The sequence below is a fragment of the Poecilia reticulata genome, chromosome 22 (genome assembly GCF_904066995.2).
Source record: "Poecilia reticulata chromosome 22, P_reticulata-male-v2, whole genome shotgun sequence".
Lineage (NCBI taxonomy): Eukaryota > Metazoa > Chordata > Actinopteri > Cyprinodontiformes > Poeciliidae > Poecilia > Poecilia reticulata.
In genome coordinates, this window is record NC_088851.1 from 26,082,512 (window position 1) to 26,097,337 (window position 14,826).

Genomic DNA, 14,826 nt, shown 5'->3' on the forward strand with positions numbered 1-14,826 from the left:
AGAATGCAGCAAATGGTTTCTGGATGGTGAGTCAACAACGAAACAGAAGCCACTGTACATCGCATACAGTGGTAAAACCAGCTGACCAAACGCACTGGATTTCTGCTGGGGTTGCTACGTAAGGGATGGAACTCTGCTGGGGTTGCTAGGTAACGGGCAGAACTCTGCTGGGGTTGCTAGGTAACGGATGAAACTCTGCTGGGGTTGCTAGGTAACGGATGGAACTTTGCTGGGGTTGCTAGGTAACGGGCAGAACTCTGCTGGGGTTGCTAGGTAACGGATGAAACTCTGCTGGGGTTGCTAGGTAACGGATGGAACTTTGCTGGGGTTGCTAGGTAACGGGCGGAACTTTGCTGGGGTTGCTAGGTAACGGATGGAACTTTGCTGGGGTTGCTAGGTAACGGGCGGAACTCTGCTGGGGTTGCTAGGTAACGGGCGGAACTCTGCTGGGGTTGCTAGGTAACGGGCAGAACTCTGCTGGGGTTGCTAGGTAACGGTGCAGCAACTGCTGATTTGTGACATTAAATTCTGGAGGTTTTTGAAACAACAAACTAGTATTTTGCCCAGAAAAAAGGCAGCGTGTTTTTTTTTCCAACGCTTGGTGTGTTTTTAGAAGCAGTAGAAACCCAAAACATGCTAAATGTGAATTTGTACAGTAGGTCTCCTTTAAAAGCCAAGCATATCACTTTGATTTAAATCAAATGCTCCAAAGTTCTGCGGACACACTTCTCTCACTCTTTTCCTGAGTTTTCATAGCAACGTCTGCTTTCCACGGAAATTCGGGGCAAACTCTGGTCCAGTAAATAAAACTCTCATACCGAACCGGACCTTTGCATCTCCAACGCAAACCGCAAAGACAAGCAGCCTAATAGGAAACACACCACGCTGATAAAACCCAGCCATTCAGGGAGAGAGGATCAAGACTCGCTGGCTCCCTGAAATCCTGATTAAACTCATGTGTAGCAGCGAAATGGGGCCCTTAAAGAGGCAGGACCTCATTCTGGACCAGCAGCAAAGCAGCAAAACCTCCAGCGGTAGATTTTCTGTACAACGGAGGAGTTTAAGGCGTCCGCAGAACTCAGCAGTGTTTGTTCGTCGTGACATTAACCGGTTCATAAAGTCCAGATCTACACATGTGGCTGTTTGGTCATGTGACGCTCGGATAAGCGCAGACAGATATGCAGCGGTGGGTTTTACGTGTGGAATAAATTCTTCGGCCAGTCAGTGACGGATGCGACCGCTGCAGATTCACATATTCAGGCTGAACCGATGCATGTGTCGTAAAACAAATACGAAGCACGGAGAGTTTACAGCCAAGAACGGGCCACCAGAAAGAGAACCAGACGGAAAAACTTAAATGATCAGGGTGAAAAGATTAAACAGATTAACTGGGATTATTGGAATAATTGTCAGCTAATTTAGTTCACTGGAGGATAAATCCTTTGTTGCATTTTAAGCAATAAAATTTAAAATTTCTTCTTTAAAAAGAGCTTCATTATGTGTTTATTTCCATATTTTTAACATCAATAAAAGAGTATTTTTATTGGATTGCCAATTTAAGTAATCCTGGTTAAACAGTCGTCTTGATTCCTCAGCGTTAGGAATGGCATTTTTAGATTTTTCACCTAAACCAGATGAAAAACATGCAGATTCTGTAACTCGATAACTAAAATAATCGCTATCTGCAGCTCTCACTGAAACAGAATTACAGAGCAGAGACTCTTATTTTGGCGGGACATCTAAAGTGCCGATGGAGCAGAGCGTTGTACGTTTTTGATGTTTTCTTCTCTACAGACCAACATCTTTATAAGAAGCTCACAGTAGCCGCCCCTTTAAATAAGTGCAGCTCAATACTATGAATAAACTGCATCTGACATGTGAAGAAGAGTCTCAGCCAATCAGATCACAGCTGACCCAGATGGTTGGTCCTGTGACCTTTAGAGCAAATTCATTTCTCAGCCCTGGACAGGAGAGGAAGACGACGGCGAAGATGAGGAGCTTCTTTAATTCAGTTTGAAGATAAACGAAAGGAGGAAGCATCTCTGCTGATAATCTGAGCAGAACCTGGATCTGGACACACAGGAGCTTCTTCTTCTTCTTCTCCTCATTATTTAGTGATCCAACAGGGAGCCGAGGTTCTTTACGCCTGGACTTCTCTCGTTTAGGCCAGTTAAGCTAATCCCTCAGCCTTGGCTTACAGGCAGAAATAAAACGGATTTTCTACCAAAGAATGACATTCTTTCCATCCTCCACACACACACACACACACACACACACACACACACACACACACACACACACACACACACAATGAGAAAACACACCTCCTCCTGTGTCACCTGTACAAACTGCCTCTGCCTGTTTTTTTGCTGTTTTTACATTATAAGCAGCTCAGCGGGGAATAATTGGTGTCAGAACCGCTGAGGCTGATTCACGGCTGACTCACCTGGGCGACAAAAACAAAACAACAACTCAGGGACCAAACCTGCAGGGATTTCCCACCAGAAGCAGGAATATTACCTCACAGATTAAAAATCATTACTACGGTGTTGAAGGAAAACGTCTAATTTATTCCTGTATTTGGTCACAGACTTTGTTTCGTTCCTGGATGCCATTTTCTCTCACACAGAGCGACACGTTCTCCTCCCGTCTTGGTCTGCGGTCGCTCAGCCAACCTGATAGCGACCGAACTCTCAGACACAGCTAACTTACTTATTTATTATAATTTTGCACATTTTTATGAAAACTGTTTCAGCTGCAGTATCATCCATCCTGAAATAGTATCTGCCATGCAAAAGCCCTCGTATGGTTTCTGTATGTAAGTTAGAGAAAAACTTCACATGGTTTTTAACATTTCCATTAATAAACTCTGAAAAGTGCGGCGTGCATTTGTTTTTACCTCCATAAATCAGACACTTTGCATCACTAAAAGCCAATTCTTCCCTGGAAAAACAGCTCAAGCTCCGTCAGATTATCAAGTCTTTCCACAGATCCTAAATTCTATTTAGGTCTGGACTTTGACTAGGACATTCTAGTAAATCAATGCTTACCTACAGAGAGTCATGGAAGACCCCAATCAGATTTTTTCTTCCAGGATTATTCTGTATTAAGCTTCCCTGCCTCAGCTGAAGGGAGGCACCCCCAGAGCATGATGCTGCCGCTGCCATGCCTCACACAACAGGTGCGTCCAGACAGCGTTTGGCGTTTACATAAGGCTCATGGCAAAGTTCTAACAGAACTCTGTGTAGAGTCTAGGGCTGTTGTAAACGATTATTTTAGTAATCGAGTAATCTATAGATTTTTCTTACGATTAATCGAGTAATCGGATAAAAACAATTATGAAATAAAATATTGGTAAATCTTCCATAACACCAGTGTTGCTATCGGATATCAACATCAGTCTATTTTTTCCACCTTTGAGCTTCCCTACCAGTTACTGTTTTGTAGACCGGGGGAGCAACACGGGATATTTACGGCTCCTCCGTTCAGAAACTCATCTACCAGCCATGTTCCGCCTCCCGTTTGTTCAGACCGGGATGATATAAGTTTATTGTGCGGTTCGTCCGTAAAGCTGCTCTTATCTTACCCTGTAAGCATCAACCCTCAGCCGCCCGCCGTGTTCAGTCTCTCCGCTCACCTGTAGAAATCCTCCTCAGCTTCTTCCCGCCGTTCAACCAGCAGCTCCGGAGCAGAAAGGCTGCCGGACTCCCGGCATCGCGCCGGTCATTTTAACGATGTTTATTGGTCCCACAAAAACGATGAAAACCCGGAATCATCACCAATCAGTAAAATCCCCGCGGGCCGAACTTGAAGATTGGACGTTATGCCGCTAACACGTAGCTTCCGTCAACAACTCAGAGGCGGAAGTCAGAGCTCCGCGCAACGCAAATAATGTTCCGGCTGAAACACGGTGCGCTAAATGATAAAACATAAATTAACGAAGCTTCGAGGCAGGTCAATTTTCCTCGAGGAATTTTAATAATCGAGGTACTCGAATCACTCGAGGAATCGTTTCAGCCCTAGTAGAGTCCCATTCAAACACAGTGAGGTTTGGAGTGGACTAGTGGTTAGCACTGCTAACTAGAAGGTCAGCTGAACTAATCCCAAACCGCTAATCAAAAACATTTGTTATGCTAACACTAAGCTAACGCTAAAGTGCTAAATTTAAGAAGTGTATGTGAGGAGGCTCACAAAACAATTCATGTGTGAAATTTTGCTGAATGTGTTCAACCCTAGTTGTTGATGTAACTGTTGTATTTTTCTAAACAAAAATTAGCTGCTGTTAGCGCATTAGCATAAGTGTGCCCACCACTGCAGTGGATCAGGTGATGAAAAACTTTTGATGTGAGGGAGAAAAAGTTTATAAGTTCCCATTAGCATTAGCAGCAGATACTGAAAAGCTTATTAAAGGCCTCCACATAGAGGAAATAAGCAGCGCTTGCTTTGGAATAGCCTTTCTACTGCAGGAGGTAATGAAATCACACTAATTGTGCCAATTAAAGTAATCCTGGTTACAGAGTGTCGTTTTAATTCCTCAGCATTAGCAATGGGGTTTAGGATAATTAACAGTGAATTGCAGGAGTTCATATTCAGTCAGTTTTCAGAGTTTTTAGATCTGATCGTCGTTTTGGGCCATCGGAGCCGATTTTTCGATGGAAGCAACTCCAAGCTTGATTCTGCTAACCGCTCCATGAGAATCGGTGTGTTTGCTGAACGCGGCCCGCGTCTCGGCTCTGATTAATTACTCCGACTCTCTGAGGAGTTGGAGGCGACATATGCTGCAAGAGCTCATTCGCATGTGTGCAAAACGTAACAGAGTAGCACAGTTAGCGCTGAGCTTCGGACTCAAGAGGAAGGCGCGGCTTCAGGTGTGTGTGTGTGTGTGTGTGAAGGCGTGGGTGTGTGCCGAGCGGGAGGCTCGGCTGCGGCACCAGAACCGCCGTCCGCAGTGCAGCGGGTGCATCCTGGCACCGACGGGGCACCAGATGTCAGAGCGGCGCAGGAACCTGCTCAGCGGACCAGTGACACTTTTTGTAGAGCTGAATTTGGATCTGGGCTTCCAGGAATAAACTCCCACTGACGGTCTGACTAAACCCGCCCTCGCACATCGCCATGTCCAAACGGCTCCACTCGGAACCGGACACAGAAGCAGATTAACTTTTCAAAGCGTTATTTAATTATGTGTTTTATCTGCTGATTTTAATTTAAGCGTTTTATCAGAACTCCATGTGACAAACGCAAAACGGCAAATTAATTTAAACAGTTTCTACTTCAGAATCCTTAAAGCTGCAGTATGTAACTTTTATAAATATATAAAACACATATACAAATACATATTTGAGACAATTAATCTGCTCCTCTGCCGTCTCCCAGTGCCAACTAGAAACAACCAATCAGGGCCAGGAGGCGGGTCTTAGCGCTGTCAATCACTCCCCCCTTTGTTCTCCGCTATGCTGAAGCTAGCACAGCCTTTCCTGAATGCTAAGGCTAGTTAGCATGGCCACCAACAAACAGCTGTTTGGTAACAGTAACTTGTTTCTCCGCCGTTAGCACATTTAGCAGCGAGTAAATGTGCCAATGCTAAAACCCGCCTCCTGGCTCTGATTGGTCGTTTTTGGTTAGGGGCTAATTTACATAATCTATAATAACCTGAAATTATGAAGGTTTATGTTTATATCTTGTTCTCTGCTGTCAGTGTCTTATTTTGCTTCTGTACGTTTTTTAAATGTGAAATAAAGTTCTTGGGGAAACAGAGAGAAAGCGAGGAAAGGAAATGGAACAGCTGCGTAAACAGACTTCAAAATAAGAGCATCAATATAAACGTCCATAGTCAATGATCAAAACTTCAACACAAATGTCGAACTTTATTCTGATGAAAGTTTACACAAAAGCCACGTAAATTAGCATTTTATAACCTGTCTGGAAGATCTAAATGTTTTCAAAGTTAGCATAAATGCTAAAGCGCTAAACAAAACAAATAGCTTAGCTATTAGCACATTACCAGAAGTGCTCCATCCAATCCACATTTATAATTTCTGTTTGTAAAGACCTGTCAACACCTGGAAGTTTGTAGTTTAAATACAACAAAATGCTGAATGTTAAGAGGTTTGGATATTTTTACGTTTTGCTTCAGATGAACGAAAAGAGGCTGATTGTTTTAATCAGCAGCATGTTTAATGTGTTCTCCTCACGTTCCTCTACAGAAGAGTCGCTAATAAACTGACGTAACGACTCTAAACAACATCAACTAAACAAGGATAAGAGACGATGGCAGTTAACGGTCTTTGGGAATGGCTAAATCAATACCCATAAAGAGCAAAGAGCCGTTAGCTATGGCCATTAGTCGTCCAATGGCTGCTGAAATAAAGCAAAACCGACTCTTCACAAGAGACGAGCGTGAGAGGAAAGCAATAAAAATCCAGGACGGTGATGCTTTGAGTGCTTCACTTTAATTACCAGCTACAAAACGGGAAAAATGGTTCATTTCTCAGGTAAATGAACAGATTTCACCCATTTATGCTCAAAACAAGCATTTTCTAAATGCCTGTAAATATACGATTCATCTGCCAGAAATTAAGAAAGTTTTATGCAATCAGTGGTTAGTTACAGCGAATATTGATATGAGGTATTCAGAGGATTTTATTTAAAGCTCCGATAATGACACAGTATGTTGGCTAATATGCAAATCCCGTTATCCATAAATCTGCTTCTGATTGGTCGATCAGGCCCTCATGACGACTCCTCTCCCTGAGTCGAGTCCTAATCAGGATTTAATTAGGCCAACCCGTTGAAAATATTAAATATCCTAAAACTTGATATTAAATCCTGTCAGACTCTGTGGGATCGAATCTTTTTGCTTGAATTGTGCGCTACGCTACATTTACAAAGAGAGTTTATGGTCTTAACGGGGCAGTATGCTTTAAAATTTACTTATTTTTAGCTTTAAATCATGTTATTATGTTATTAGCTCATCAAAAACAAACCTGGAGTGTTGCTTTCATTCTTTCATGTTTGAGGAATCCTTTAATCGCCATGGCAACCATTCAAATAGCCCGGTTGGACCTAGCCCCGCCTCCGATCTGTAGCTCCTCCCCCACTGAGCTCCTTCAGACTAGCCAGCAGCAATTAGATCATTATAGGAGACACTTCTCTGCATCTCTGTCAGAGGGTTAACAGAGGAGCCATGTTGGGACGACTTCCTGGAGGCGGAGCTTCTTAAAGACACAGAGGCCCATTTTAAGGCGTTAAATCAGGAAGTCAAATTTATTTTAAGCCGTATTTGATAAATGTAGCATTTTAATAACATTTTTTATGCTGTAAAATGGTATTTTGTGCCTGGAAAACACATAATACCTCCTGTTTAAAATAATTTAAGTGTTTTTCCAGACTGGAAGAAGCCGTTTCTCTTCGCTGCCTCCCGTTTCTCTGGACAGTGTCCAACAGTCGTACCATTACTGAGAGAAATCGCTCAGGTTAATAACAGATTACACATTCTCCATCAGATTAGGGAGGCTGTGCGGCCCTGCTCCCAGGATGGGATTTCGCTCTGCGCTCTTATTGCCTTGTGTGGTCAGAAAACGTTTCTGGACGGATCACATTGAGAAACAGCGGAAGAAACTCACAAAACGATCAAACCGGCTGTAATAAAGTCGTTATTTATCCGTTTTCAGATGAGAAGCGAAACATGTTTCTCGTAATGTGGGTGCAGCTGAGCAGTAGGATCTGGAAGGAGGAGAGAGGAGCGTGTTGCCTTGTGACTGAGATGCAGGGCGACAGTTGACCTATAAGGGGGCTGACTCACCCCCGCGTTCACTTCACCACTAATATATTCACTTAGTAGCGCTCAGGGGGGGGTGCTGCTGCTAGAAACGGTGAAAACATCACACTCAGGACACAAAACAAGCATTTTAAAAACAAAATTACAGCAGTGAGTTTGTGTAGATGTAATTTGGCGACAGGAAGAGGAGAAAAGTGACTGAAAGTGATCCAGAGAAAGAGGAAGAGGCATAAAAAGCTCCTCGGACAGAAGCCTGAGTCTTATCAGCGGAAGATCGCTGCTGGAGATAAAGCCGGCAGACAAGGCGTTGTGTTTAGCCTGTTTGAGATTTCCTGTCATCATCATTAAGTCGGCTCCTTCCACAGCCGAACAGAGGGAGATAAACACAAACCGGACTCTTGTTGCCGCTGCAGCTACAGATCTCGCTCAGATTCAGATATTCCAGAGTTTAATCTGCGTTTCTGCGGATGGAACTCATTTGGCTGGAGGCGGGGGGATGGAGCGGCGCTGACAGTAACGGTCTGTGACACATCCCCGCCGCAGGAGTCGTGGGCGCTAGTGTATTGTGACAGAGCGCGACCTTTAAAGGCCAGAGATTGATGCACAGCAGCTCCTAAACCCAGAGACTCGGGCTGCCCCCGTCCGCAGCCGGCCGGCCTAAAAAAAGCCCCGCTGACCTGGCAGGAACAGGAAGTCGAACTGAGCATGTGCGCAGAGTTATCCCTCCACATTCCTTAAATGTTGCCTTAAACGATGTGATCAATTACAGAAGCTGCCAATTAGCAGAGGCCTTCTGACTAAAGCGACGGAGAAAACAAAGTCCACTACTGCCACCTGCTGGTTGCGTTCGCCAACAAGAAATCAGACTGGATTCATAAATTCACACTGAATTTACTGGATTACTGGTGGAATTCAGCAGGAGAGGAAAAATAAGAAAAGCAGCAGAAAAACTTGGAAAGTTTAACATTTCAGCCACAAACTCAAATGTTTTCCACTGGGGTTTCAAATATTGAACAAAAATCAATACAAGAACAAATCAAATCTGCTCATTTTCTAACTGAAAATAAAAAATTGCCTCACTTTTTTAGATTTTATATTTCTAAGAGAAGAGAAAATAAACACCGCGCATTAATCTCCTCCCACTTCAAACACTCACCTCTTTGCTCTGATTTATCTCAGAAATCCCCATAAACATTTCGAATTTGAATTTTTTTGTTGTTGTAATTTTTTTATTTTCAGACTCAAGCTGGAACCTTTGTGTTGCGTTTCTGGTACGCCTGTAAATCTGACGCACATCTTTAAACAACAGCAATAAAGTCGCTTCTTTCTTCCCACTGGGTTTAATTTCTGCTTCTAATCGATTGGATGCTGGAAAAACCTGTTGTTGTGTTCAAGTTGTGCTAAAATGAGTTGTAACAAAAGACAATGAAGTCGCCATATCACAATAATAAAGTCATAAAACTAACAGAACATCTTTATATTACGATTTAAACAGATTAAAAACAATAAAAATTGCTTTTGTTGAGCTAATATGGCGATTTATTCCATTATTTTGCAGCAGAAAAAGGTTCTGAATTAAATAAACTTTCCCACCGCCCGATAAGTCGTAGTATTTCTCAGCTGCACTGTAAAACGGAGCCGGTTGAGTTACCTCTCGTAGATGGTCTTGAGTGTGACCTGATCCGACACGGCCTCGGCCTCCTCCAGGAACAGGATGATCCACGACGTTCTGTACGGCCACTCCTCCGTCAGGTGGATCCACGACGCCAGGCGGTCCCAGTTAAAGATGATCTGATGGGCGCGCAGCAGGCGACCTGTCAGCGTCGGGTCAAAGGTCACCGTTCACTCTGCTATGCATTTCATCCAAACTCTAACATTTACCGTTTGGGGTTTTTACAAAACAGATAAACTTCAGATTGAAGCTTTTTGAGCTGAGTATTATAACTTCCTGTCTTTAGATGAATACTATTCATCTGTTCTAGTAGCGCTAGCATCAGTTAGCTGCTTTTTGAAGGATGACTTTGATTTCGCTTTTCGTTTTGCATCCTTTCAGTTAGCGTATCCAACTGACGCAGCCAGAGATCAGAGATTATAAAGTCAAAATAATAGGAGAATAAAGTCACACAGCAAAAAGCCCAGTGTTAATTTAACTCTGAAGAGTGTGAACTATATAAACACTGAAAAAGTGTTAATATCAACTCTGTGGGAGTTAAATCAATACTGGCCTTATACTCTGAATTATACTGTTAACTCCCACACAGTTGATATTAACACTTTGAAGAGTGTGGACTATATAAACACTGAAAGAGTTAAATTAACACTGGGCTTTTTGCTGCACATTATTATGAGTATTAGGTCAAAATATTACAAAAAATGTAAGTAATATCAGGATAAAGCTGTAATATCACTAATAGTTTTATTTAGTAAAGCAAAATTTATTTGCTAGATAAAAACATTGTAATAATCATAATATTGTAGTAAAATAAAACTTTATTCCGATATTATCTCGACTTTATTCTCGTAATTTTCTAACCATGGCTCCTAACACTCTGTCATGTCAAAAAGTTATAAAGTATATATTTTATGGTGTCTGAGCTGCGGACAAATAAACTCAGATCTTAGAGAGTTGCTCGTTTCCCTGCCTGACCTGTGATGGAGACGATGTTGAGCAGCCGCCTCATGGTCTGGGGGCTGATGTCACAGAACCAGTCCTCCGTCACCAGCAGCTTGGTCAGGTCGAACGACATCTGCCTGGTCAGGGTCCTCTGCCTCTGCCGCCGCCGGTACGTGTCCTGGACCAAACCGCAACAGAACGAAGCGTTCCCGATTCACAAGCAGTTTTCAGAACAAACTGAGACTCATCGTTTCTCAGATCAAATTCAATTAAGAATTTTAATCTACTAAATACTGTCCGATTATCTTAAAACAATCGTGGACGGTGATGCTGTGGGGAGGAAGAATCTCCACTAGCAGCCAGTCTCGCAACACATCTGGAGAGGCCTCTGACTGCAGAATGCTGCTGTGTGACAGCATGACATGCTAACAGAAACATGTCCTGGAAAATAACATCAGTTGCTAGCAAACTCTGCTAATATTTGCTTTTAAAAATGTTTAAAAAGTTCAACCAAAATGGGCGGAGTCAATAGACTGAGGGGCGTGGTCACATGCGGGGATGAGCGGAGGGGGTGTGGTCAGAACGAGTAGGGGATACAGGCAGATGGTGCTGCTCTGCAGCCTCCCTCTCAGCTCCTCTAGGTCAAAGTTCAGGTATTATTGAACTTTCCAGATGCCAGTCAGTTGTAAAAACGACACCTTGTTGCCACGGTTACGCACTACAACCTCCTGTAAGTAAAAAAAAAGTAAGAGTGTAAATCCTTCCAGCTGCACTGCATCCAAATCAAAAGGGAATAACTACCAAACATGAAATGGTTCAGCCACAAAACCTGAAGTTAGTCCAGTTTATCTCCTCCAAAACCAAGGTGGTGGCATTATGATGCTGAGGGCCTGAGACATTCCATGGTAAAGTGTGTTTTGAAACAGACATTATGTTTCAAATCATCAAACCAGTTTAAATTTTAGTCAAACACGACACAAAACGCTGTAAACAAGCTGTGAAGATGGCTGCGACGCCAACCCAGTGGAAACAGGTTTGAACGGAGTCTCCCAGTTGGAACAACAGAGATTTATCCGTAAATTTACGAACCACTGACCGCTGGAGAAGAGTCACGACACACAGGCTCTGCTCCTGACACAGATCCACTGCAGACATCTGTGTTGAAACCAGACAGCTGTCGTGGTCCGGAGCCAGCGCCAGCCTTTTGGTTCACTTTGAAGTTCTAACACCAGTCCCATGACCCGTTTCTCAGAGCGGCGCAGCATATGGCCACCGCTAGGTCAGAGCCGGGAACGGCTAACCGTACGGGCGGCAGCGTGCGCCTCGGTACGCGGAACAGCTTATTTTTGTGATTTGAAAAGAGGAAGCAGCAGGTTTGCACACAGAAAAAGTGCAGTGCACATTTCCACTAGTCTGCTAATGACAGAGCTGATTTTTAGCTTTGCGCTTTAGCATTTTAGCTAAATGAACTTTTCCTGGATACTTTCAAAAGCACTAATCTGCTTTGCTGTTTTGTGAACATTCAGTGGAATGAAGTTCAATAACTGTGTTGATGCACACTTGATGCTGTGCAGCAAATGATGTATATTCTGTTCCCAGGAAGCACCACTGCACCGTAAACAGTTTGAAATCCACCGAGTCCTCTGTGCTTTCTGACTGAAGTCCTATAGAGGTGAATCAGGCAGTTAGCAAAACTCAACAGCTACAAACTGAAACCACAAAATATCTGCTTTAAGAATCTCTTCCTGAAGAGAAACTGTGCTGACGGGTGAAATTTGGGCCTTTGGGGCGATTTAACAAATGCTGTATGACTGAAACATGGTGGACATCAACATGGCTGAAGTTAGCGCGTTAGCGTTAGCTTCCACTAAATGCCACTTTAGTACTTTAGTGTTAGCACAGCAAATGATTATGATCAGCTACAGTTGCTACCACTGCATTCTCTATAAATATAATAAAAAGTAATGTTATCCACAAGTGGAAAAGCTGCAATAAGTGGATAAGTTTAATTTTTTACTTGCTTACTTGAAGGAAAGGCTTCCTCCTGCTAAGATGCTGATTTCTACACCGAGACAAAGAGCCAATAGTGACGATGAGCAGCGAGGGTGGGGGAGGAAGGCTCACAGGAGGGAGGGCAGCATCAGCTAAAGCAGCAGAGTCACTTAGCCTCCTGCCAGCAGACCTGGTGCCAGTGTTTTGTCACAGGGACCCACCGCTGCTAGGCCTCGTCATTAGGCTGTGGCAACGCAGCAGGAAGGATAAACAGCCATTACATCAATTACACCAGGACCTGGCCGCACACCGAGCGCCTCGTCCATGTTGTCCCCTCCGTCCTCCGGCCAGCCAACACCAGGCCTTCGCTACCCCCACCCTCCACCTCCGGCAGGAAACGGAGCAGATAGAGCTGCGTTTCCTGACCTGTGACTTCAGAGGGAGGCAAAAACAACTGCAGTCATTTTCATATCAATACGGCCAATAAAACCAAGAGCAGTTTGAAAAAACATTAGTTTTAATATAGTACTTAAGGGGTTAACTTCACACAAAGTCGTGGTTTTCATCATTTTTTAGCAACAAAAATCTTAAAAGTGTGGTGTGTAATTATGCCTCCCACCATCACCAGTTGCTTAGTGAAGCACCGTCAGGCTGATGGGGGTGCAGCTCACTGAAAGTTACAAGACGCCCTAAAACATTTAATTCTGACTAAAATCTCATTATCTAAGAATGATTTTGTGCCAAAAAATGTAATGGGCATGTTTTGTATAGGCCATCCTAAAATGTTCACCATTAACAATTAAAATGAAGCAAATGTCACTTCAACTCCTCCTGAGCCTGGAAACCAGCAAGAGTTCACTTCAAATACTTGTTTCCCTTTTTTATTATTTAGTATAATTTAACAAATAGGCCATGTAGCCGTGAGCGTGGGCCAGGTTTTTATATCCTTGTGGGGACCCGTTTCTGTCTGCAATGTGGGGACCGCAGCTACTCTTGGGTCAGGGGTCAGGTTTAGGGCCAAGGTGTGGATTAACTTGGGGTTAGGGTGAGGTAGAGTGAGGGTTAGGATGAAGGAAATGAATGGAGGTCAATGTAAAATCCCCACAAGATACGAAAACACGACTGTGTGCGTGTGTTACCCTTCGGTTTAGAGCAGTCTTGCTGCCAACCTTGACTTGATCCTGGGCCAGGCTCATCATAGACACCCGTCTGTCCACGTCGTCATGACACCCTGAAGGAAAACAATCAGAGAAACCGGTTGGCAGTTAGCCAAACCTGCAGGAACAACCCGCTAGCTGCTGCTAGCTGCTGCTAGGCGTACCGTCGGCCTCCCCGTTGGTGGGCGTGGCCACGCAGAGCTTCTTGGCGCGGCTGAGGCCTCTGCTGTTGAGGAAGACGGGCAGGTGGACGATGTTCCTCATGTAGTCGTGACCGTTGATGTTGGAGTCTCTCAGGACGCTGTTCAGGTTCTGGTTGATGGCTTTGATGATGATGTGAGGGTCGCTGGCGAAGATGGAGATGAACGGACCCTTCGAGAAGAGAACCCGCACCTAAAGTAGAAAATAAAAACATCAATACAACATTTTTCTGACACAAACGCCTGAAGAACTACACTTTTCTTCTTTCTCACATTTCATTTTGTTTCTGTTTGTTCGCTTAGTCTCAACACCTGCATCTTATTCATAAATAAATGAATGTTTCAGCCGATTAAACTGACTAATTTTAATCGGCGTTTTCAAAGACGTCAGGCACCTTTATGCACCTAAAGCCTTAACATAAAAAAGAAGCTGCATGTCATCAGGCAGCAGTCAGCTGTGGCCCGTAAAGCTAATGACTCCTGTGAGAGCCGCCTGTCTGCAGCGCGAGGCCGGGGATTTCCTTCCTGCTCACTAAACAACATTGTCTGGGAGTCACAGGACTTCAATTTCAGCTTCATGCATTCATGATTTGTTAAACTCTGACCAGGAACTTCAGGCTCAACACGAGGGCGCAGAATCTCTGGACCTAAAGCTCCTAAAGCTGCGATTTCCGCCGTAAACACGCCGCGTCACATGACGTCTGCAGCTGAAACGCACCGACACGGTTTCCACGACGGGGGAAAGAAAGGAGTAAAAATCCCCCCAATAACCTGCTCCTTCGTTTTTCTAGAGTAAAATATGATCTCCAACAAGCTCAGCATTAAAATGTTAAACTTTTAATGTTTTATTTCTAATGTCGATCTCAGCGTTTCATGCAACTAAATGTCTGGCTAACCTGTTCGATTGAGCTCTGGCAGTTAAGCAAAAATATATAAGTACAGTAATTTCTGTAAAAATGGGATTGTTAAATCATTGTAGATGAAAAACATTTTGTAAAAAGGGTCTCATATGTTTGAGTTATTAAAATAAAAGCTAAAAATCTCCAGACTGCTTGGCTGTAGATGTGCATTTAGCCCAGTTTAAGG

The 14,826-nt window shown here is 43.7% G+C and overlaps 1 protein-coding gene across 2 annotated transcripts in view; it reads right to left on the reverse strand.

Moving 5' to 3' along the window:
* kidins220a (kinase D-interacting substrate 220a) overlaps positions 1-14,826 on the reverse strand; it is a 53,479-nt gene that overhangs the window by 20,423 nt on the left and 18,230 nt on the right. The window contains exons 20-23 of one of the 2 annotated variants that reach the window (XM_081603021.1): positions 13,705-13,933; positions 13,553-13,614; positions 10,425-10,569; positions 9,429-9,591 (exon numbers count right to left, since the gene is read on the reverse strand). In XM_081603021.1, coding sequence (XP_081459147.1) covers positions 9,429-9,591; positions 10,425-10,569; positions 13,553-13,614; positions 13,705-13,933 — 599 coding nt within the window. Of the gene's footprint in view, positions 1-9,428; positions 9,592-10,424; positions 10,570-13,522; positions 13,615-13,704; positions 13,934-14,826 lie in introns of both variants that reach the window. The other variant, XM_081603020.1, reaches the window with a different exon arrangement.